Consider the following 25,511-nt stretch of genomic DNA (forward strand, 5'->3'; position numbering starts at 1 on the left):
CCTGTGTGGGGCAGACGGCAGAGGAGGGGAAGGGGGTCTGCTTTCCCTACCCATGGGCAGCCTCTCCCAGAATTCACTTCCTGACGCAGGGGACACCTTTCTCAGGGGCACTGATTTTACGGGTGCTTTGTTTTGCAGACTTCTGGAGTGAGAGGACAGAGAGAGAAGTATTAGGGCAGGGTTGTGTGTGTCATCTGGGGGGTGGGGGGGGGTGGAGTGTAGGGAGGGGGCGAGTCATTAGCTGGCCTATCCGCAGAGTTCTGGTTCTCGTTCAGACGGGGGAAGGCGGCACCGATCTGTGTCTGCTTCTCTTCCTGGGTCAGATCCTCCATTGTGAGCCGGGAGCCGGGACTGAGCAGCTGCTGCCCCCCCCCCCCACCCAGTGGGGTCTGTGCTGGGGAGAGACCGGCATTAACCCCACCCTGTGCCCAGCCTGGGTGGGGACTTTCTCTGGTGTGGAGGCAGCCCCTGACACCAGCCGGAGACTCCAGGTGATGAGAGAGAAGTGGGGTGGGGAAGGGGGTGCTGGGGTGGGGGGCAGGAAAGTGACTCTGCACAAACAGGATCTGAGTTTGTTCGTAGCAATCAGGAGCATCAGTTTGGAAAAAAATCAGGGGGGGGGGGCAAAGTCCTGTCAGCTGATGGAGCATTATATGTGACTAAGTATCAGAGGGGTAGCCGTGTTAGTCTGTAGCCACAAAAACAAATCTGTTAGTCTTTAAGGCGCCACCGGACTCCTCGTTGTACAAGTGATTGCCGTAGGACCTCGGAGTTACGAACTGGCCCATCAACCGCACGCCTCATTTGGAAGCGGAAATACGCCATCAAGGAGCAGCAGAGCCAAACATAAAAAGCGAATCCACGACAGTCCTGTGTTTAAACTTAAACTACTAAAAAAAAAGGGGGGGGGGTTTAAATAAAAGCTCTGACAAGGTAAGGAAACTGTTTCTGGGCTTGGTTCGTTTAAATGAAGATGGTGAAAAGCAGCGTTTTCCTTCTCCCCACTAAAGTTTCATAGCTGTATTAAGTCAATGTTCGGTTGTAAACTTTTTGAAAGAGCCACCAGCGTTACGAACATTTCAGAGTTACGAACAACCTCCATTCCTGAAGTGTTCGTAACTCTGAGGTTCTGGTGTATACTACGTAGTGCAAAGTCGGGATGGCGGGAGGCGGATGATATTAAGCTCCTGACAGCAATGAGTGGCTCCTGTCATTCTGCCTAGCATCTGCTCCAGGGTCCCAACTCAGGAGGAGAAATGGGTATGGGACCATGAACAGGTCCCAGTCTGTCTCTGTGCCTCGGAGGATGGGTTGTTAGGGAGGGGATGGATGAAACGTAAGAGGTGTAGAGAAAAAGGAGTGAGTGGAGAAAGGGTGACAAAGGAAAAGGAGGACTTGTGGCACCTTAGAGACTAACCAATTTATTTGAGCATAAGCTTTCGTGAGCTACAGCTCACTTCATCGGTGACAAAGGAGTTTCGCTGGAGGTTGTTATTTCTTTTAAAAATCTAACTCCTTTAGTGCCTTTGCGATATTCCCCATAATTTCCTGGGAGATGTGGAATACTCCTAGACTGATGGAGTTTAAGGGCAGAAAGGACTGCCAGATCATCCCATTAGACCTCTTGTCTCTCACAGGCCACTGAACCCCACCCAGCCACCTCCACGCCAAACCAGAATTAGACCACAGTATTACAGTCCTCAGGAGACCAAGCTATGGGCCGAGAACAGGAGGGCCCTGCAGTGGCAATGAATTGTCTATCAGAGGGGTAGCTGTGTTAGTCTGTATCCACAAAAACAACGAGGAGTCTGGTGGTACCTTAAAGACTAACAGATTTATTTGGAAGAACTGGGTTTTTACCCACGAAAGCTTATGCCCAAATAAATCTGTTAGTCTTTAAGGTGCCACCAGACTCCTCGTTGTTTTAGTGAATTGACTTGAGATATATCCAGATGAACCCTGCAGGCGACTTGCTCCCTGCCCTGCACAGGAAGGTTTAAAAAAAAACAAAAATGAAGATGCCTGCCAACCTGACTTGGGGGAAATTCCTTCCTGACCCTGAATACTGTTAGACCTGGAGCATGTGAGCAAGCACCTGAGAAAGAGAATTCTCAGTACCATCTCTGAGGACTGTCCCATCCTGCCCAGTGTCCCATCTCCAATTCTCTGATGCTTCAGAGTGGTGGCTCTCAACCTTTTCAGGCTACTGTACCACTTTCAGGAGGCTGATTTGTCTTGCGTTCCTCCAGGTTTCACCTCATTTAAAAACGACTTGCTCACAAAATCAGACATAAAAATACAAAAGTGTCACAGCTACTAGTATGGAAAAATTGTGTCCTTTCTACCATATAATGATAAAATAAATCTATGGGAACATAAATCTTGTACTTTTCAGTGTATAGTCTATACAGCAGTACAAACAAGTCATTGTCTTTATGAAATTTTAGTTTGTACTGACTTCGGTAGTGCTTTTTATGTAGCCCATTGTAAAACTAGGCAAATAGCTAGATGAGTTGATGTACCCACTGGAAAACCTCTGCGTACTCCCAGGAGTACACATACCCCTGGTTGAGAACCATTGCTTCAAAAGAAGGAGAGGAAAAAGAAAAGAACACCCCCCAAAAATCCTAAAATAAGTAGGGGGGTAATTCCTTCCTGGCCCCTGCAGGTGACTGGCCCTGAAGCATGAGATTTTACAAATTTAAGACATGAATGGAAAGGGATTCTACAGAGGCCAAAAATTTCTTCAATCTTAACGTGCTCTCAGGGACATGTTTGTTACATCAGAGATGTAAGGTTTTAAAGGACTGAATGAGGCAAGATCCTGTGTTATTGAACAGTGCAATGTGTGATCCTGTCATTAGAGATTATTCATAAGGCACTCGCACAAAGGGGCAGAATTAACACTGCCCGTGCTCCCTGGATTCTGACCCTGCCTAACTCTGAGTGCTGGACTTTGCAACCTTAATAACGTTCTTTTAATGTGGATTTTGTAGGTAACATTAATATAAATCCCCTCCAGTTTTGCTGTTTGTTATAATTATCCAATGTAGCAATATACTGTAATCCTCTCTGATTTTGCCCCTTTTCTTCCCAATATCAGTTGTTGTTGTTCCACCCCTCAGATTTTTTCCCTTTTGTCACAAGATTTTGGTATAAAATCCCCTCAGACTTTGATCCATTTCTCTTTATGGATTATTAATATATTAGCTGCATAAATGTTATTTGTTTCTCTAAATAGTTACTATTAATATATAACCCCTTAGATAATATATAACTGCCTTTCTTCCAGTCTAGTTAGCCAATTTATGTAAATCTTTTCAGATTTTCCTCATTTTCTTTCTCAGTTATATACTGATACAAAAATCTCTTTAAAAGTTACTGAGTTTGCTCTCTAATTATTGTCTGATGGGGGGGATCTAAAGGGGAGAATGTAGCTGGATTAGTATTGGCCTCCCGCCTCCTGTTACAGAGCAGGTGGGGATTGTTGGGATGCACTCCAAGACCTTTTCCGTTTGGCTTATCCAGAACACATTGTCCAGTTCCTCCAGTTCTCTGGGATTGAAAACACTCTGTTTGACTCTGGATTTCCTGACGCAGGTTCCTTTGTTTGGCCTACAGCGACAAGCGTAGGGGGTGGGTATAGGGCATACCACACATCCAAAGTTTACGTGGTCAGCCTCTTCCTTTATAGACATTTAAACCTTACATTGCATTTGCTATACATTACACTGCACATTTTTTGATTGGCTTGGTTACTTTGCAGGAGCCAATCCCTGTACAGCATGCTCTGTCCATGTGGTGTTCGGGTGCAACCAGATCTTTACCTTCCAGGTTTATCTTTCCATAGTCTCTCTCATCAAGATGTTGCTAGCACAGACATCCTGACTCCCAGCATAGTGTTTGTCAAGCCCCTATTTACAACTTAACCTTCCATTCACTGTCCCAATTACGCCCACTAAGAAATGAGGGTAGTTACTTGTGTCAAGCCAGGCCTACAGGATAGAAATGAGGAGCCTCTGGGACCCATAGAAAAGGAGGGGATTCTCTACGTACCTGGGATTGTCCTAAGGGGCTGTTGTATTAATTTACATGGAAAATATGGGTTAAAAGTGCTAACGTAACCCCGTTACTGTCTAACCTGAAATTGTGTTAAACATAATCCGGGGTCTGAAATACAGAGTCCTCCGCTTGTTTAGTACCTTGGCAAACACACCATTAAAAAATCATTTTATCCTTTTGTACAGTAGAACCTCAGAGTTACAAACACCTCGGAAACAGAGGTTGTTCGTCACTCTGAAGTGTTTGTAACTCTGAACAAAACGTGGTGTGGTTTTTTTCAAGTTTACAACTGAACATTGACTTAATACAGCTTCGAAACTTTACTGTACTGAAGAAAAATGCTGCTGTGCCTTTATTTTTTTTAGTAGTTTACATTTAACACAACACTGTACTGTATTTGCTTTTTTTTTTTCGGTCTCTGCTGCTGCTTGATTGCATACTTTCGGTTCCAACTGAGGTGTGCAGTTGACTGGTCACTTTGTAACTCTGGTGTTCATACCTCTGAGGTTCTACTGTAAAAGATAAAAGAAGGAAAAAAGTTAAAGCATTTGAAATGTTTAAAGTATTAATTAAGGCTTTCATTTTAACAAGATTCCTTGTTCCCTTTCCCTTTAGTTGGGGACAGTTTTTAGAAGGAAAAATCCCCTGGTTTGATAGTTTCTTAGATAGTATCAAAGATGGTAATAATTGGTCTTATGGGTAAAAGAGAAGAAGTTAGTTGTTACTACTGCTGTTAAAATCCAATCCCGTTTAATCTCAGTGGCTGTTTGGAGCTTGTAGGGGTGACAATGTCATTGGGATCCCTCTTTCTGGTATGGGCTGGTCAGGACACGTCTCAGGAGGGCCGGATCTGGGGGCAGGTGGCCGCCTGGGGTGCTGGGTTTGGGGGACACCAGGCTTGGGTGTGCTGTTTTTCTTGTTAGCGACAAAAGGGAAAATAGAATGTTTGAAGTAACATGTTTCAGGTATTCCGTATGTGGATTCATTTTTCACTAACCACCTAGAATGTTCTGGACCTTTGTAGAATCTTGTGGAACCTTCCAGACGTTCTGAGAATTTTCCTGCAGCCTCCTAGAATGTTGTCAGCCGGGCCCTTGCCGGTAGATAAGGGGGCGGGGCATCGCTAGTCAGTCTGTGAGATATAAGAACCAACTGAAGTGAGAGCCCAGCTGCGATATTGTGTACCTTGTTTTATTGTGTCATTGTGAATGTGTACTTGTGTTTTAAGACTTGAAGAGTGTGAAATGGGCTACAAGTGCAATAAAGTTTAACAATTGGGGAGTGGAGGGCACCAAAGACACTCCTCGCTTGGGGTGCAATTTGGTCTAGGGCTGGCCCTGGTCTCAGGATTAGGACGAAGAAGGTCTAGAGTCCCAAGAGATGGCGAGGGTGGCAACCATGATGGTGAAGCATTGCCCCAGTAGCCTCTATCTGTTCTTCCATCTTTTCTTCTCAAAGCCTCTTTCTTTAAGGACCCAAAAAGGGAGTGATGGGTGGACACATCCCTTTATTATTTTTCCACCAATGAGGCCTAATATATGTCCATTTAGTTAATTAATTTCTGATTCCACGTCTTCTGTTTTCACCAAGCAGGATTTCAACACAGTCCTTGAGTTATATCAGGAGGCCTTTTTTGGAGACTAATTCACTCTGTCTCCCTTTCGTACCTTTTTGCCATCATCACTCTGTCTCCCTTTCGTACCTTTTTGCCATCACCATTTGTTATTATAGGTCATTATATTCTATGAACTTTCACATGCTTTTTACAGTTGAGATCCCACTTAGCGTAAATCTGTGGGCCCAATTATCATAACAACCCACCTCACGTATTGCCCTTTTCTCTCTTTAATTGTAAAATAATCATATAAAAATCTCTCACCTTTTGACCTTTTTCGCTCTTGAATGATCAGATACTCTATAAAATCCCTGCAAATTGGACCCCTTTTTCTTCGTCTAGTTATCAAATGATTGTATACAATTCCCTTAGATTTTCTCCTTTGTCTCCCCTTTATTGAATATTAATATCAGATCCTCTCCATTTTTGCCATTTCATAGAATCATAGAATCATAGAATATCAGGGTTGGAAGGGACCCCAGAAGGTCATCTAGTCCATTTCCTCCCCTGTAGTTCTCAAATATTGATATAAGCCCTTTCTCAGATTTGAGCGGGTTTCCCCACCCTTTTTTGACTGTACCAGCTTCGTGTTTTGGAGGGAAATTATTTCTCTGATTCACTCCCCAGAAGGGATGTGGGAGACAGGGTCTAATTATCTAGAATGGATTTAATACCCCTTTTATGTTTTGCCCGTTTTCTCTCATTATCTGATATTAATTAATTAATTAATTAATTATCTGATGAGGTTCAACAAGGACAAATGCAGAGTCCTGCACTTAGGACGGAAGAATCCAATGCACCGCTACAGACTAGGGACCGAATGGCTAGGCAGCAGTTCTGCAGAGAAGGACCTAGGGGTGACAGTGGACGAGAAGCTGGATATGAGTCAACAGTGTGCCCTTGTTGCCAAAAAGGCCAGTGGCATTTTGGGGTATATAAGTAGGGGCATTGGCAGCAGATCGAGGGACATGATCGTTCCCCTCTATTTGACATTGGTGAGGCCTCATCTGGAGTACTGTGTCTAGTTTTGGGCCCCACACTACAAGAAGGATGTGGAGAAATTGGAAAGAGTCCAGCGAAGGGCAACAAAAATGATTAGGGGTCTGGAACACATGACTTATGAGGAGAGGCTGAGGGAACTGGGATTGTTTAGTCTACGGAAGAGAAGAATGAGGGGGGATTTGATAGCTGCTTTTACCTACCTGAAAGGTGGATCCAAAGAGGATGGATCTAGACTATTCTCAGTGATAGCAGATGACAGGACAAGGAGTAATAGTCTCAAGTTGCAGTGGGGGAGATTTAGGTTGGATATTAGGAAAAACTTTTTCACTAGGAGGGTGGTGAAATACTGGAATGCGTTACCTAGGGAGGTGGTGGGATCCCCTTCCTTAGAAGTTTTTAGGGTCAGGCTTGACAAAGCCCTGGCTGGGATGATTTAGTTGGGATTGGTCCTGCTCTGGGCAGGGGGTTGGACTAGATGGCCTCCAGAGGTCCCTTCCAACTCTGTTATTCTATGATTCTAATTTAAAACACTATATCCTCAGACATTCTCAACTTCATCTTGATGGCATATTGATCTAAAACCACTGCTTTCTACCCCTTTCTCCTTAATTCTTCTACTCTCCTATCAAATCTCCCCACACTCTGCCTTTTGCCCTCTATTTCTTGATTATTGGTGTAAAAATCTCCTCACAACTTGGATTTTTCCCACCTCTTTTTTGTCTGAGTTTGCCACTTGTGCGTGTCCCCCCCCCCCCCCAATCTCTGCTCCCCGTGTGTCTGAGAGTCCCAGAGATGCTGCTGTCACTGGCGACACACACCAGTTAGCACTCATGGGAGCTGATCTGGTTATGAGAGCAGGAAGAGCAGGCCACAGTGAAGGGGATACTAACAGGATCTCCCCCCAGCCAGAGGGGAAAGGAGACAGAAAGGGACAGAGAGACTGAGCAGGGCAGCAGGAGCAGTAAATGAGGAGAGAGGTTCCCAGCTCCTAGGCCGGCCCAGATTTATTCCCTGCATCATCCCTGAGCAGATTGATTTCCTGGGAGCAAGGCAAGGAGCAGAGGGAGGAAAAGCCAGTTTCTGTCTCTGCCCCATACCCGCACTGCTGGGCGGACGCACTGCCCCAGGGGGACATTGTCTAGGGGAATCCTCCAAAGCAGCCCCTTTGATTTTGCTCTTTTCTAGCATTTGGCTCTGAGTCTCTGTTACTGGGAGCTGCTAAAAATGTCATGGTGGGTTTAGTCTTGGTGAGAGGGGCCAGGTCTGCGCTGGAATAAAGTGACCCAGCATTCTCCCCGTCTGCCAGAGTCTAGAGCCTCTGTCTGCAGGGAAAGAACCGAGAGGGAAGTGGGTGTGAAATGGACGCAAGCCCCTTTGGAAATATCCCCAGTTGCCCTGCTCATCCTGACAGGCTGCAGAATCATGTCCGCGTTTTGCTCGAGGTTGTCCCATCCTCCCAGAGGATGGGGAAGGAAAATGACTGGCTGAAGCTGGGATTTTCAGGAAGCTGCTGGGGTGCGGGGGGAAGAGTCTAGAGGGGCAGAGGCAGGAAATACACAGAGGGAGAAAGTGTGGGGGGGTTATAGGATGGGATAAACTGCTGGGATGTGTTCAATCTGGGGCCTGATTTTTGGAGCAAGCCCATGGGGAAGGTAAATTCCCCCATTTGTGGAACAGGGAACAGCCCCACCGGACAAGGCTGGGAAAACAGACCAGACTCCCAGTGCTGGAGTCTGAACCCACCAGGCAGAGGCTGCTCTGAAATACAAAGGGGGCACCCAGCAGTGAGGTCCAGGGGAGAGGCCCTGTCCCCTCACACCCAGCTGCTGGGAATGGGGTTGGGATTCCTGTCCCTGGACCCTGCTCGAGGGCTCTGCCCTCCCATACCAGCCTCTGGCTAGTAGGCGTGTGATAAACGGGAAAGCCCCTGCCCTCCTCCATTGGCTGGGAGGGACAAGGAGCTCTCTCTTTCTCTCCACCCTGAAGCCTCCTGGTTGCTCTGTGCAGGGTGGGGTTGAGATTCTGCACCTCCGTGACCTCCCAGAGCTTCCATTTTATCAGCCTTCTCGCACATGACTAGTGGGATTGTGGCAGGAGCAGCAGGTGCTGAGTGGGGGACTCTTGTTGTTTCAGGGGCCGGTGACCTTCAAGGAGGTGGCTGTGTATTTCACCCAGGGGCAGGGGGCTCTGCTGGACCCCGCTCAGAGAGCCCTCTACAGGGACGTCATGCAGGAGAACTACGAGACGGTGACCTCACTGGGTAAGGGATTACTTTTTCCCTTGGTTATTGGAAACTGCCACATCTCTGATGTGCCCTGTTGGACATCTGCTCAGGTTCTTCCCTGCTTGCTTCAATTTTGCGGGAGTGGGCTCCGTCTTCCTTAGCTCCAGTGGGAGACAGAGTTGAGACTCCAAACCTGAGTTCGGGGAGACAGAAACATATTGGAGATGTGGATTCATCCCCATAGCTTTCAAGGGGGCAACAGCAGTGTATTGTCCTGTCTGTGTTACCTCTCACTCACACAGCCATATCACAATCTCATAACTTTATAAACACTAATGGTACACATATTTGGACAGAACAGTGGGTTTCAGAAGATCATGACCTTTCATATCTTACATGGCATGCTCTGTGTGAAATATCACAATTACATGATTTTGGTGCTTATGGGGGATACAGGTTGCTATTTTGAGGTACAGTGCCTCACAGGGCAAAGAACCTCTGGAGCTGTAGGAAAAGAGGTGGGGAGGCAAAATTGATGGGCGGGGACTGAACTGATGTGGGAGATGGGGGAGAATGCATGCAGGGGTTGGAGGGGGCGGAGGAGACAGGCAGATGTGGCATCATTTTCATTTTGGTTGAAAATGATGGACCACACCCACACCCACCCTTTCTCAGACCACTTTCAGTACTGGTCTCTCAGATTCCTAGATATGGCAGTTCAACATCCTTGATCTTCCTGGGCTGGAGGAAATGTCTGTTCCAGGTGTCCCTCAAGCTCCCAGGTACGCAGCACCTCAGGCGTTTGCCCTGGAACCTGGAAGGTTTTCCCTTCTGGAGCATGAATGTTCAGGAGAACTCATGGACTTCCTGCTCAAATCTAGAAGCTTCCCACAAACCTGGGCTTTTCTAGGGATTCAGATAACAGGATCTTCATGGTGCTCTTGACAGGACAAGAATCCTATTTTGTCTCACAACCACGGAGATCTAGGATCTCTTTCTAGACAGGTTCTTGGTTGGGTCTGAGTGCTAGCTTAGGTAATTTCCTTTCCAAAACAGCACAATGCTTCATTCAGATAATTTTGCCATGTGACTACCTGGTCTTCAGTATATTCTCTTACCTGTCACTGGGAAGAGATGTGGTGGTGTTTGTCTGAAATGGCATTTGGACAAAGAGTTCTGCGCTCTTTCTCTCTTAGTTTTTCATCGTATCTTGGGGGAATAAGAGAAAAAAACAAGCCCTCTATTATGTTTTTCCTGTTGGTTCAATTTTCTTGATCTTTTAAGTTTCCCTCTTGTTTGTGGAGATTGGTTTTAGTATTGGCTACTTCTTTGCCGTAATGGATCATTGACCACCAGGTACCTAAGAAGGAGAAAGGTAAAAATTATCCACCCATCCATTGTTTCCCCTTCTCTGAAGTGGGCTCTGGTGCTCCATGAGACCCGACACAAATTTTACATTAAATTCTAGTTGAAGGGGAAATGTCTCAATCCTTCTTTATTTCCCCCATGGAACCCTCCGACAGAGAGATGGAGAAAACTTAGGATTCCCACCTTTTGGGACCTTGCTTTGCTGAAAACCTTCATTTCCATTTTTGTGTAACAAATGAATAAGTAGATGAAATATCCTGCCTGGAGATGGCTAATCTTCTGTAAAATTTATTCATCAAAACGTTACTCCTGGGGGAATTCTGTGCCAAAAAATTTAAAATTCTGCACACATTATTTTATAATTCTGCAAAATTCTGCATATTTTGTTTGTCAAAATAACACAATATAATTATGCCAGTTTCAATTATTTTGGTAATTTATTTCAAAATGTCTCTCGGCAAGTATGTCTGTAACAATAAAGACAAAAAGAAAAAAAAAGATTCTGGTAATTGTTTCTGACAAGTAGATTCCCTACTAAGCATACAGTAACTTCTCGCTTAATGTTGTAGTTATGTTCTTCGAAAATGTGACTTTAAGCGAAATGATGTAAAGCGAATCCAATTTCCCCATAAGAACGAATGTAAATGGCGGGGGTGGGGGGTTAGGTTCCAGGGATTTTTTTTTCACCAGACAAAAGACATTATATACATATACAGTATAAGTTTTAAACAAGTTCTCATCAGAGGATTGTCTGGGGACCTGCTCATGTGTTCCCTGAGCTTTTCCTAAAGCAACCATGTTGATATCAGGTGGGATATTTCCCAGGGAATTCCTTGCTGTTAAATGATGAACTAGCACTTGGCTGCGCCCTGAAGGGTTAATACGCTGTTAATGTAGCCTCACACTACAAGGCAGCACCGAGGGAGGCAGGAGGGAGGAGACACAATAGATGCAGAGCAGCGGCTGGAACTGCTCCTTGGGGAAACTGAATGTGACGATGAACCCACGCTATCCCTCTGGAGCGCACCACTCCCTTCTCCAGACGCTGCATGCACGGCTGCACAGGTGCCAACTTTCCAAAGTACTGGGGGCGGGGGGAAGGGGTGCTCAACCCCCAGCTCTGCCTCCGATCCGCCCCCACTCCACCCCCTCCCCCGAGCGCATCATCGCTCCTCCCTCCTTTTCCCCCCAGAGCCACCTGAATGCTGTAAAACAGCTGATTGCTGTGGGCAGGAAGCGCAGGAAGGGAGGAGGGAGTTGCTGATCTGTGGGGCGGGAGGCATTGTTGGGGTAGAGGGGAGCTGATGGAAGGGCTGCCAGCCCACCCTGGTTCCAAGCCCCCATGGTCAAAAAACTTTATAAGGAAACATCACGCAACTTTAAATGAGTATGTTCTCTAATAGGTCAGGGACAAAACAATGTTAACCGGAACGACATTAAGTGAGGAGTTATTGTATTAATACAGAACTTTTTCCCCCCACAGAAAATACATTCTGCCCCCGATGTTCTGCAGTTGAGCCTTTTGCCCACCAGAGATCATTGTAGCGCCAGAGCAGCCGGCTGCATTCATGCTGGTTGCCTTTCTGGCACCACAGCAGCCTCTGGTGGGCGAAAGGCTCAACTGCAGCAGTTCTTGGGCAGAAAAGTATTTTTCCGGGGCAGGGCGGGGGGGAATCTACAGGAGCTATGAATTCTGCACATCCGCAGATGCTCAGAATTCCCACAGGAGTAGAACTTATAGCTCGTCTTCTCAACTTGGGCATTTGTCTTGAGCGTTAGAAAGACAAAATGTTCACGGAACACCTCCATCTTCTGGCACGACATTGTGACGCTAGACAAGTTTATTTTATTTTATCTCCATGCTCCTAAAATGAAGAGGAGTAGCCCAGTTGTAATGGATCACTGAGCACCAGGGGCTCACTTCAGAGAAGGAAAACTTGCAGACAGGTAAGTAACTTTTATCTTTCTCAAAACCCCAACAGTTCTTGTGTTTTCTTTCTTCTCTTTGCTGTTCCCCGTTCTTTCCCTTTGACCCTAGCACTGGGACTGACTCTAGTCTGAATTCTCTCTGTATCCTAGCAGGTGAAGAGATGCTGAATGAGAATGAAGAGGAGAATCTCCAGTAGGGAACCCCTAAGCAAGTGGAGCTGCATGGGACATTATTGGGAAGATCTAAATGGAACGTTTCCTGAAGCGTTGACCACGGAAAATCTTGTGAGAGTCATTGCAGGTCAGAGAGACAGCAGAGAAACCAACTGTGGAAGGAAGTAATTAAATCCCTTATTTGTGGGAAAAGGTGCAACGATCTCAAGGAAACCACAGCCCAGCAGAGAATCCACACACAAGAGAGAAAAAACACACGCACAACGCACGGCAAAAACGTCAGTTTGCCATTGCACTTTATTAGACACCAGAAAACCTACACAAGAGAGAAACTCTATCAATGCATTGAGTGTGGAAAAAGATTTAATGACAACTGGCACGTTATTGGACATCAAAGAATTCACACAGGAGAGACCCTATAACGCATTGACTGGGAGTTAGTTTAGTGACAGAAGCACGCTTTATTACACATCAGAGAACCCCCACACAGGAGAGAGAGCCTACAAATGAATTTACGGTGAGAAACATTTTTTCAGCACTCACATCTTATTTCACATCACAGAATCCACACAGGAGAGAAACCATATAAATGCCAGGTCTGTGGGATAAATTTCAGTCGGAGGTCAAACCTAGTTTGATATCAGAGAGTCCATACAGGAGAGAAGCCCTATAAATACCTTGACTGTGGGAAAAATTTTATTGACAACTCCCAACTTATTACACATCAAAGTGCCCACATGGGTGAGAGACCCTATAAATGCTTTGACTGTGGGAAACGGTTCCTTCAGAGTGCACATCTTATTGCGCATCAGCGAACCCATACGGGAGAAATGCCCTATAAATGCCCCGACTGTGGGAAAAGCTTCAATCGAAGTTCAAACCTGGAGAGACACCAGATAGTCCACATACGAGAAAAACCACATAAATGCCTCGACTCTGGGGAAAAGTTTAGTGATAAGTCACAACTTACTACACATCACAGAAGCCACTCAGAAGCGAAACCCTACGTATGCAAGGACTGTGGGAACAGTTTCATTCAGAGCTCAGATCTTATTGTGCATCAGAGAGTTCATACGGGAGAAACACCCTATAAATGTCCCGACTGTGGGAAAAACTTCAGTCGAAGTTCCAACCTTACTAGACATCAGAGAACCCACACAGGGGAAAAAACCCATAAATGCCTGGACTGTGGGAAAAGTTTCATTCAGAGCTCAGATGTTATTGTTCATCAGAGAAGCCATACAGGAGAAACACCCTTTAAATGCTCTGACTGTGGGAGATACTTCAGTCGGAGTTCCAACCTTGCTAGACATCGGAGAATCCACACGGGGGAAAGACCCCATACGTGCCTAGACTGTGGGAATAGTTTCATTCAGAGCTCAGATCTTCTTGTGCATCAGAAAATCCACATGAGAGGAAAAACACCATAAAAGCCTCCACTTGTGAGCAAAAGTTTAGTAAAAGTCACATCTCACCACACACTGGAGAACCCATGTTGGAGAAAGCCCTTATGAATCCCTGGACTGTGGGAAAAATTTCCGTCAGAGTTAAGTCCACATTTCACATTAACCACATGGCAGAGTGACTGTATACATACTCTGAATGTGTGAAATGTTTCATTCACAGCTCACAGCTTTGTATACATCAGCTAGTCCATGCAGGAGAGAGACCCTATAAATCAGTGGCTCTCGACCTTTCGAGACGACTGTACCCTTTTCCGGAGGCTGATTTGTCTTGCCTACCCCCAAGTGTCACCTCACTTAAAAATGACTTGCTTACAAAATCAGACATCAAAATACAAAAGGGTCACAACCACTAGTACTGAAAGATGGCTTCCTTTCTCATTTTTACCCTATAATTATAAAACATCAACTGTAGATTGAGAGACACTGATACAGATGCATAGGCGACTAGTAACTACTGAGGGTGGGGGCACAATGGCAGCCCCCCCCTTGCCGCCACCACCACCACAGTCAACCCCCTCTTGACCACAGGGCCCCTCCGACCGCAGCACCCTGGGCGGTCACCCATGTCACCCACCCTTAAGGGCGGCCCTCCTAGGGCCAGCATTATGGAAAATGGCACTCCAGGGGAACTGGTATTTTGGTGTTCTGGCCCCCACTGCCTCCCCCAACCCCTCCACCATCACCCCTGGCCTCTGATGCTTCCTCCAGCCCTCCAGTACTCTCTGGCTTCTGCTACCTCCCTCCAACCTTCCCATCACCCCGGCTCCCGCTGCCTCCCCCGGACCCCTACCCATCCCCTCCAGTCCCTGCTTCCTCCTCCAGCCCATCCCTCATCCCCCCAGCCCCTGCTGTCTCCCCTGTCCTCCCGCCCACCACTCCTGGCCCCTGATGCCTCCCCTACCCATCCCCCCCAGCCCTCGCTGCCTCCCCCGCCCCCATCCCCCTCTTCCGGCCCACCACCCATCGCCCTGGCCCCTGCTGCCTCCCCTGTCCTCCCACCCATCCCCCCCTGGCCTTTGATGCCTCCTCTACCCATCCTGGCCCTCACTGCCTCCCCCAGCCCTCCACCCATCCCCCCGATCCCTGCTTTCTCCTCCGTCCCACCACCCATCCCCCCATTGCCCTGGCCTCCCGCTGCCTCCCCTGGTCCCCCAGGTTCCTATTGCCTCCCCCCGGCCCCCACCCATCACCCCCGGCCCCCGCTGCCTCCCTATCCCACCCCCAGCTCACCTGGGCCCCATTGACCCCTAGAGCGCCCTTCTGCACACCCCAGGCAGGCTACCAGAGCAGGTAACGGTGGCTGCTGGCATGGAAGGGACAGATTCAGCCGCCTTCCCCACGCCCCCAGTGCTGCCAGCCTGGTCTCGCTTCCCTGCTCTGGGTGCCACCCAGGCACGTCCCTCTCAGCCTACCGCCCACCCTGGCATAAATCTGGGGGGGGGGGGCATGTGACCCAGCATGACCTCCCCCCCCAACACGTCAGGTATGGGTATAACATATACAGCAGTGTCAACAAGTCATTATCTGTATGAAACTTTAGTGTGTCCTGACTTCACTAGTGCTTCTCATGTAGCCTGTTGTGAAACTAGGCAACTCTCTGGATGAGTTCACATACCCCCTTGAGGACCTCTGCGGTCCCCCAGCGAACCACGGCAGTAAATGCCTTGATGGCAGGAAAAGTTTCAATCACAGCTCACGCTCTGTTAAAGACCACACTGGAGAGAGAATTTGAGTGACAGGGAAGCTTCAACGGGGCTCTGACCATATCAAGTGTGAACAAATGAACACAGAGAAGAGACCTCTTAGATCTTCTTAGCAGGGAGCTAACACCACCTGGGACAGTGTAGGCTCCTCCTGCACGCTGGAAGGACAGTCTCCCCGTGCCTTGATTAGGGCGGGCCGTAGTAAAAAAAACCCCAAACCATCCATATCCTAATTCCGAAATCAGGGGCATTTGACGACCTAGCATCCAACTGCCTGTCTCAGGGCACAGCGTCTTTCTCGAATTCTCTTCCCTTTTCTGCCAGCGGTAGAAGGGAATTCTGTTGCTGGAGCCATAAGCAGCAATGTGCTGGGCTGAAACACACCTTGCTGAGCAGGGCCCTGGGGCGGGAGCTTTTCATTTCTGTCTTTGGAATAATTAAAGTAGACTTCAGTTTCTTAACCGTCCAGAATCTTTTGTCTAGTATAATGACTAACAAATGGCCTTTGGTGGACTCGGAGGCTGACTAGGAAGCCTCTTTCAGGTGTTAATTCCCCAACCCTGAGCGCTGCAGATTCCAGAGCTTTTCAGACCCTTCCAGGAGTCTGTGACGGAAAAACCCTTGTGTACAGGGGAAATCTTTTTCTGGCCGGCATTTCAGTTCACCTGTCTCTTGCAGAGGCAGACAGTCACTCTGCTGCATGTTTTTTTAAAAGCCGGTAGAGCAGTCGTGGAGAGAAACAGTGACCAGTTTTGCAAAATACTCTGACGTGGGCTGATGTACAGTGCTGTGTCAAAGCTAGGTATTGACTAAATCAAGCGTGAGGTGCACAGTAAGTGGGGAGTCACGCGAGCATTACAAACCCACACAATGTGTTGTTAAAGTTACACACACCATCCAGGCCGGGTAGGCTGAGGGAATGCAGGGAGGTCACCCAAAGTGTCTTAGATGTGCCTCGTCATACGCTCTCGGACTTCCCCTAGAGTCGAAACTCACTGTGCGCCTCTTGCTGAGCCCAGTTTAAATCGGGCGAGATCCCACCGGAGTCACTTGGGCCCCATTCCCCTCACTCAACCGTGTGTAAATCTGGAGTGACCCCCCTTGGCGTCACATGGGGTTGATTCTCATCTGCCCCAGTGTAAATCAGGAGTAACTTTGGTGTCACGTAGGCTAATTGCCCTCTCTCTCAGCCTGGTACAAATCCAGAGTCAACCCATGGCAGTGCCTGGAACGGTCTACAGCAGTGTGAAGCACTTGTAGGGAGAATCAGATGCTGACTTCTGAACATAAGAACGGCCATACTAGGTCAGATCAAACGTCCATCTAGCCCAGTATCCTGTCCTCTGACAGTGGCCAATGGCAGGTGCCCCAAAGGTAATGAACAGAACAGGTAATGATCAAGTGATCCATCCTCTGTCACCCAATCCCAGCTTCTGGCAAACAAGAGGCTAGGGACACCATCCCTGCCCTTTCTGCTGCTGCTTGTCTAACCCATGCCCACTCAGTAGGGCACTTTGTCCCCCCTATATTGGTGGCTGGGCCATATAGAGAGGCTGATGAGTACTGGATAATAGCCTTAAGGTACATCGACACTGGCAAAAGAGAAACTCCGGCAGCAAGTGTCAGCTCAGGTTCACTGATTTGGGATCACGCTACAGGGCTGAAAATACCGGTATATATGTTCCTGCTCAGGCTGGTCTGAGACTCACCCCTCTTACAGCGGGAATGTTTACACTGCTATTTTCGGCCCCGTAGTCTGAGTCAGTAGACCTGGGCTCAGAGACTCACTGCCATGGGGTTTTCTTTGCAGTGTAGATAGATCCTGTGGGGGTACGTTTACACGGCAGTGTAAGTCTTGGCTCATGTTCGTGCCCAACCCCCCGCTCGCCTTCCATCTGGACACAAATTTGTCTGACTCAGGCCGGTAAGCCCTCGGGACCTGGGCCCAAGGACCTGAAAAGGGTGTGTGTGGGGGGGTGTTTGAGTCCAAGTCCTGTTGGAACTTGAGGTTCACACTGCATCATTTTGCAGTGTGGACTTAGCTGGGGCCCAGGTCTTCAGAGTCATGCTCGGAGAGTCCACCCGAGCTCTCCCACCATCCCCTGGGCTGCTTGGTGTTTGGCCCTGGTGTGGGGTGTCCCCTTCCCCCCACCGTGTACCCGGTCTCCACTGAGCAGGGGGGGGGGCAGTGCTGCTGTGTTCAGGCTCTTGAATGGTCTGCTTAAAGAGACAGAGCCCTGACACACTCACTCCGGCACACTCAGATTCCTCCCAACACACACACACACACATGCGCCCTCTGTCACACACACACTCCCTCCTACATGCACAAACACACATGCGTACTGTTGCACACACACACAGTCACGCTCACTCTCTCCCACACACACACTCACACACACTCTCAATCCCTCATACATACACTCCCTCTCTCTCACACACACTCTCTGACACACAAACACACACACACACACTCTCTCTCAGACACTCCTCCAACACACACATACTCTCCCTCACACAGTCCCCCCAGCACACACTCTCTCACACACCCACATTATTATTGTTACTTCTTGGTACTTCCTGTCAGAATGTGCACGGCACATATATTCTCTGTAATTTTATCCTTTCAAAGTTCATTAAGGATCACAGTGCTGTTCTTTTAGTTTTTTGACTGGTTTGTGCATTTCATAATTTTATTTCTTTCTTTCGCTTCAGATTAATTCTTTGAGTGGTGAGTTCTAAAATGCCTAACCTATCCCGGCTGGAGTAATTCTCATTAGTACTTTTATCACCATATTGTGCTTTGTCTCATATTCTCTTGCTCCTGGTAAAGGATACCCTTTGCTCGGACTCCCAGGTACACAGCACTTCAGCCGTTTCCCCTGGAACCTGGGAGGTTTTCCCTTCTGGAGCATGAATGTTCAGGAGAACTCATGGACTTCCTGCTCAAATCTAGAAATTGCCCACAAAACTGGGCTTTTCTAGCGATTCAGATAATTGGATCTTCATGGTGCTCTTGACAGGACAAGAATCCTATTTTGTCTCACAACCAGGGAGATATAGGATCTCTTTCTAGACAGGTTCTTGATTGGGTCAGAGTGCTAGCTTAGGTCATTTCCTTTGCAGAACAGCACAAATGCTTCATTCAGGTAATTTTGCTATATATCCCTGGTCTTCAATGTATTCTCTTTCCTGACACTGGGAAGAGATGTGGTGGTGTTTGTCCGAAATGCATTTGGACAAAGAGTTCTGCGCTCTCTCTCTTGGTTTTTCGTCATATCTTGGGGAAAGGAAGAAAAGAAAAAGAAACCCTCAAATAAGAGCTGTTTTTCCTGTTGGCTCAATTTTATTCACGTTTTAAGTTTCCCTCTTCTTCGTGGAGATTGGTTTTAGTATTGGCTGCTTTCCTGCTGTAATGGATCATAGATCACCAGGTACCTAAGAAGAAGAAAGGTAAAAATTATCTACCCATCATTGTTTTCCCTTCTCTGAAGTGGACTCTGATGCTCAATGGGAGATGCCACATACATTTTGCATTAAATTCCAGTTGAAGGGGATATATCTCTGTGACGATGCTGCCTGTGGGAGCCAGCTGAGGTCACTCAATTAGGGTGAACTGCAAACAGAACGGGGCAAACAAACCCCAAATGCTGGTGGATATTCCAATATTTAGACTTACCAAGCACAAACCAGCTTCTCTATTACCTCACTGCTTACTCAGAAGTCCAAACAACGCAGTTCCCTTAAAGTACGCAGCCTCAGGCCTCCATCCAGACACACATGTCAAACATACGATGATAAATTCTGAAAATCTTATTTCATCATATAAAAGAAAAGGTTCTCCTGACCCCAAAGGACCAAGCCCGAGACCCAGGTCAAATAATAACTTAGATCTTACCCCAAATACATGCTTACAGTCAATTCTGATTAACTAAACTAAAATTTATTAAAAAAGAAAAGAGAGAGCGTGTTGGTTAGAAGATCAATATACATACAGACTTGTGTTCAATTCTTGAGGTTCAGATACATAGCAGACATGAGTTTGTAGTGGCCAAAAGTCCTTTTAGAAATAGTCCAGAGGTTACAGTCCAATGTCCATGTTCAGGGTGACTCCACTCAATAACTGGGGATCTCAATCCTTATGGCTTAAGGTTTCCCCCTCTTGAAACCCAAAGCAGATCTGTCACCTTTCAATGAGATATTATATTACACTCATAACGTCACAATCTCAAACCTTCTTTATTTGCCCTATGAAGCTCTCCAACAGAGAGATGGAGAAAACTTAGGATTCCCACCCATTGAGAATCTTGCTTTCCTGTAAACCTTCATTTCCATTTTTTGTATACCAAATGAATAAGTAGGAAAAGTGTTCTGCCTGGAGATGGCTAACCTTCTGTAAAGTTTATTCATCAGAACTTATAGCTTGTCTTCTCAACTTGGGCAGTTGTCTTGAGAGCTAGAGAGGCAAAATGGTCACAGAACACCTCCATCTTCTGGCACAACATTGGGATCCTAGAAAAATGTATTTTATTTGATCTCCATGTTCCTAAGATGAAGTGGAGTAACCCAGTTGTAATGGGTCACTGAGAACCAGGGGCTCACTTCAGAGAAGGAAAACTTACAGATGGGTAACTAAACTTTCTCTTTCTCAAAACCCCAACAGTTCTTGTGTTTTCTTTCTCCTCTTTGCTATTCCCCTTTGTTTCCTTTGACTGTAGCAGTGGGACTGACTCTAGTCTGAATTCTCTCTATATCCTAGCAGGTGAAGAGATGCTGAGTGAGAATGAAGAGGAGAATCTCCAGTAGGGAACCCCTAAGCAAGTGGAGCTGCATGGGACGTTATCAGGAAGATCTAAATGGAATGTTTCCTGGAGCGTTGATCAGGGAAAATCACGTAAGAGTCATTGCAGGTCAGAGAGACAGCAGAGAAACCAATTGTGGAAGGAAGTAATTAAATCCCTTATTTGTGAGAAGAGGTGCAACGATCTCAAGGAAACCACAGCCCAGCAGAGAATCCACACAAAAGAGAAAAAAAACACGCACAACACGCAGCAAAAACTTCAGTTCAGTATGGAAAAAGATTTAGTGACAACTCGCACCTTATGGGACATCAAAGAATTCACACAGGAGAGACCTTATAAATGCATTGACTCTGGGAGTTAGTTTAGTGGCAGAAGCAAACCTTATTATGCATCAGAGAACCCACACACAGGAGAGAAATGACTTTACTGTGAGACACTTTTTTTCAGAGCTCACATCTTATTTCACATCACCGAATCCACACAGGAGATAAACCATATAGGCTTGTGGGAAAAATTTCAATCGGAGGTCAAACCTAGTTTGATATCAGAGAGTCCAATACAGGAGAGACTCACTATAAATGCACTGAGTGTGGAAACGAATTTAGTGATAAGTCATGCCTTATGGGACTTCAGAGAACCCAAATAGGAGATAAACCCTATAAATACCTTGATAGTGGGAAAAGCTATAGTGACAACTCACAACTTATTACACATCAAAGCGCACACATGGGTGAGAGTCCCTATAAATGCCTTGACTGTGGGAAAAAATTCCTTCAAAGTTACAATCTTCTCGTGCACCAGCGAATCCATACAGGAGAAACGCCCTATAAATGCCCTGACTGCGGGAAAGGCTTCAATCGAAGTGCAAACCTTATGAGACACCAGAGAATCCATATAGGAGAAAAAGTGCCTACCAGCCTCAACTCTGGGGAAAAAGTTAGTGATAAGTCACAACTTACTACACATCACAGAAGCCACTCAGAAGCGAAACCCTACGTATGCAAGGACTGTGGGAACAGTTTCATTCAGAGCTCAGATCTTATTGTGCATCAGAGAGTTCATACAGGAGAAACACCCTATAAATGCCCCGACTGTGGGAAAAACTTCACTCGAAGTTCAACACTTACTAGACATCAGAGAACCCACAGGGGGGAAAAAACCCATAAATGCCTGGACTGTGGGAAAAGTTTCATTCAGAGCTCAGATCTAATTGTGCATCAGAGAAGCCATACAGGAGAAACACCCTATAAATGCCTCGACTGTGGGAAAAACTTCACTCGGAGTTCCAACCTTACTAGACATCAGAGAATCCACACAGGCGAAAAACCCCATACGTGCCTGGAGTGTGGAAAAAGTTTCATTCAGAGTTCAGATCTTATTGTGCATCAGAGAATCCACAAGAGAGGGGAAAAAACATAAAAGCCTCCCCTTGTGAGCAAGGTTTAGTAACAAATCACATCTTACCACACACTGGAGAACCCATGTTGAAGAAAGCCCTTATGAATCCCTGGACTATGGGAAAAGTTTCTGTCAGAGTTCAGTTCATATTTCACATTAAAGGATCCACATGGCAGAGCAACTGTATACATACTCCGAATGTGTGAAATGTTTCATTCACAGCTCACAGCTTTGTATACATCAGCTAGTCCATGCAGGAGAGAGACCCTATAAATCAGTGGTTCTTAACCTTTTCAGACAACTCTACCCCTTTCAGGAGCCTGATTTGTCTTGCATACCCCAAGTTTCACCTCACTTAAAAACAACTTGCTTACAAAATCGAACATAAAAGCACATCCTCTCCCAACCCCCCCGCTTCCATCTATACACAAATTTGCCTGACTCAGGCCAGTAAGCCCTTGAGACCCATGCCCTAGGACCCAAAAAGTGGGGTGGGTGGCTCTGAGCCCAAGTCCTATTGGAACTCATGGTTCACACTGCATCATTTTGCAGTGTGGACTTAACTGCGGCTCAGGTCTTCAGACTCGTGTTCTGAGAGTCCACTACTGCTATCCCACAATCCCATGGGCCGCTTGGCGTTTGACCCTGCTGTTGTGTTCTGACCCCTGAGCTGCAAACAGAGAGATCCGTCTTCTGCGTTAGCTACGGCCACCGGTAAGAAGAAGGCCTTAGCCCAGTGCGCTGGTCATGGGATCACCTCAGATTCTGATCAATCTGCGGTGTGAGGCGAGCCAGACATTTGACGTCAGTCGGAGCACCGGAAATGACCCAGTGTACCAGAAAATAATGGGCAACCTGGCAGAGTTGGGGATTAAACAGACCCATGACCAGCGCAGGGAGCCAGGGCCCGCTTTAGGGGTGGGTGGGCGGGCTGGGCACTGTGCTTAAGGGGGGCGCCGTGCTGGTCCCACCCACCTGACCTGCCGGCAGCAAGTGGGCTTAGAGGCAGCCAGGTAGGCGCAGCTGTGCAAGGAGAGGGCAGACAGACAGAGCTGCAGCGGGGGGCATTTGGACCCAGCCTGGTAACTCCTCCCACGCGGGGCTGCCCCATCTCCCCCACTGCCCTGCTCCACTAGGTCTGCAGCCACCACTGCTCCTGCCACCCCCACTCCCACCCCCATGGAGCCACCCCAGCCAAGCTCGGGATCTGGAGCCTGCCTCCTGTCTGCTGTACAGAGTGGGGGTGGGGCTGGGGGGCTCTGATCTCAGGGGGTCCCCCTCCCCACACCTGCGTACCCAGGCTCTGCTGAGCTGGGGTCACGGGGGAGCATGTATCTGCTGGTGACTCTGGGTGCATGCTCTGCTTAAACAGACCGAGCGTTGACACACTCACTCCGGCACACTCACACTTCCCCAATACACACTCACACACTGTCTCACAGACAGTCTCTCAGACACTCCCCCAGCACACACGCTCTCTCTCACTCCCCCAACACTCTCGCACACGCACACGCACACACACACACGCATATTAGTGTTGTTATAGTTGGTACTTCAAGGCACATATATTCTTTGTCATTTTAGTCTTTCCAAGTTCGTTAAGGGTCACAGTGCTGTTATTTTAGTTTTTCAACTGGTCTGCGCATTTCATCATTTTATTTCTCTCTTATGCTTACATTTAATTCTTTGAGTAGTGAGTTCTAAAATGCCTAACTTGTCCTGGCTGGAGTAATTATTGTTATTACTTTTATTACCATAGTGTGCATTGTCCTTCATTATTTAAAGTGGTCCAATCAAATAATAGTATCCTCCTAGAATGTAAATTTAACTTGTAGTCACCTTAGCAATGCCAGTTCAAAAAAAATTAGCACATAACTGTAGACACTGTGCAGATGCAGGTCACTTATTTTCAAATGGTATTTTTAGTTATACCCGTGAAATAACTTCGAATTAGTAGGACAATAAATGCGGTTCCACGTCTGATACCGAATAGCCATGATGGGGTCAAATGTTCGTGAGTCACGTACGTGATTGTGATTGGTAAACATAAACTCCAAAATAATTAGAAAAATAAATTCCTGTTCTTAATAAAGGAGAAATAAAAACCTTACTCGCATATGTTAAAATTAAGTAAATAAGTGTTTAGTGGAGTATATAACAATTGACTAAAATAGAGTAGATAATGGCTGTAACACAGTGTGTCTGTTAGAGAAAGTAAGCAGATTTTAAGCAGATTTCATTTATTTTTATTTCTCTCTCCTAAAGATAGTCTGCAAAGTATCACACATGTGTTTCTGATCCCTGTGTTAAAGCTCCAGAACTAATCCCTCAAGGTTTGGGATTGGGAATATCTTGCTGTATTGTCTCCTGGTTTTTCTAAACTTCCATATAAACTTAAAATGTGGCTTTAAGTGGTGTCTGTATACATTTTATTTTCTTTCTTTATCTAGGACTTAGATACAGTGCTCCTGTCAGCTAATGCCTAAGTTATTATCTGCAAAAAATCTAGTTTTCTGGTTAAAGTTGCACCCCCCACCAAAGTCTGAAACGGCAGCCCGGGGGAGCCAGGCATGGCCAGAGAGCTGCAAGATGGCCATGGGCTCCCACCCACCCAGTTTCCCCAAGCCCTCACCCCGCCTCTGTCCACCCAGTTCCCGCCCCCTCCCCTGAGCGCGCCCCGTCCCCGCTCCTCCCCCTCCTCCCAGGGCCTGCTGCCCGCCGCGGAACAGCTGATTGCGGGAGGCCCTGGGAGGGAGGGGGAGGAGTTGATCGGCGGGGCCGCTGGCGGGCGGGAGGCGCTGGGGGGAGGGAGGGAGGTGGCTGTCCAGAGTCGGTGCCTATGGCACTGCTGCTGGCGGCAGTGTGGCCTTCAGAGCTGGGCGCCCGACCAGCACTGGCCACCCAGCCAGTGCTTAATTTGGGCTGGGGGTGAGCCCCGGCACCTCTTTCGATACAAACTAGGCACGGCAGGGGAGGCAGCGGGGTCTGGAGTTCACGGTGGGGTGGGGTGGGGACCCGGGGGGGCCTGTGACAGTGGGGGTGAACGGGGGGGAGCTGTGGGCGCCAAGGAAGAACGGAGGGGGGAAACCCACCGGGGTCTGGTGCCCGCGGGAGCCAGGGCACCAAATTACAAGTTTGCCCAGGGCACCATTTGCCCTCAGGCCGGCCCCGCAGGGAGCAGGGTAAACAGCTCCAGAGCCAATCCTGGAAAGCCAGGGATGAGAACCGCACCTTTGGGAATTCTCCATCCCCCTGCTGCTTTTTCCAGGCACGGCACTGAGCCCTGAGCCCCCCCAGCCTGTTCAGCCGGGATGGCCACCTTCTTACCTCCGAATTTAGGATAACATCGGTGGGGAGCCAGCAGCTGCCGGAGGAGGTTAGTGCGGCCACTCCCGTGCTTGCACCAGGACCGCCAGAAGCTCCCTAGAAGTGGGGGAGCCACCGGCGCACGAACCGGGGCCCCGCCACCCACTCCGCCCCTTCCCTGAGGCTCCACCCCCACTCCACCTCTTCCCCGAGGCCCCGCCGTCACGACGCCTCTTCCCCGGGCCCATGCCCCTTACTCTCCCCACTCCCCCCTCCCCGTCGTTAGCCCTTAAGACTGGTAAAAAGTGATGGGGCCTCCCTTATTCCGGCCTTCCTGGCTCACGCCAGGTCTTGAGATGGTTTCGTTGCTGGAGAAGCTGCAGCACGTCCTGGGTCCACACTGGCGGGAGCTGTCTGATGACCCCTGGGAGGAGCAGCCAGCTGCGGAAGTGGCAGCAGAAA

General features: G+C 47.8%; 1 protein-coding gene and 1 pseudogene across 9 annotated transcripts; both read left to right on the forward strand.

Annotated features, from left to right (window-relative positions):
• The first annotated feature begins 306 nt into the window (after positions 1 to 306).
• Positions 307 to 24,154, forward strand: LOC140897520 (uncharacterized). Of its 9 annotated transcripts, none has more exons than XM_078848600.1 (4): positions 307 to 491; positions 8,813 to 8,939; positions 12,351 to 12,891; positions 20,303 to 24,154. In XM_078848600.1, exon 4 carries the CDS (start codon positions 20,967 to 20,969, stop codon positions 21,762 to 21,764), a length of 798 nt encoding a protein of 265 aa, XP_078704726.1. In that variant the 5' UTR covers positions 307 to 491; positions 8,813 to 8,939; positions 12,351 to 12,891; positions 20,303 to 20,966; the 3' UTR covers positions 21,765 to 24,154. The 9 variants fall into 9 exon arrangements, with proteins under 9 accessions (XP_078704726.1, XP_078704727.1, XP_078704728.1 ...); XM_078848601.1 differs by having other exon boundaries at positions 20,306 to 24,154; XM_078848602.1 differs by having other exon boundaries at positions 12,354 to 12,891.
• LOC144929264 (uncharacterized) lies at positions 12,881 to 14,888 on the forward strand (annotated as a pseudogene).
• Positions 24,155 to 25,511: the final 1,357 nt, after the last annotated feature.

The sequence above is a fragment of the Lepidochelys kempii genome, chromosome 14 (genome assembly GCF_965140285.1).
Source record: "Lepidochelys kempii isolate rLepKem1 chromosome 14, rLepKem1.hap1, whole genome shotgun sequence".
Classification (NCBI taxonomy): Eukaryota; Metazoa; Chordata; order Testudines; family Cheloniidae; genus Lepidochelys; species Lepidochelys kempii.

Coding starts and splice junctions, on each gene's coding strand:
- LOC140897520 (XM_078848600.1), top strand. CDS start 20,967: ATGGGACTTCAGAGAACCCAAATAGGAGATAAACCCTATAAATACCTT.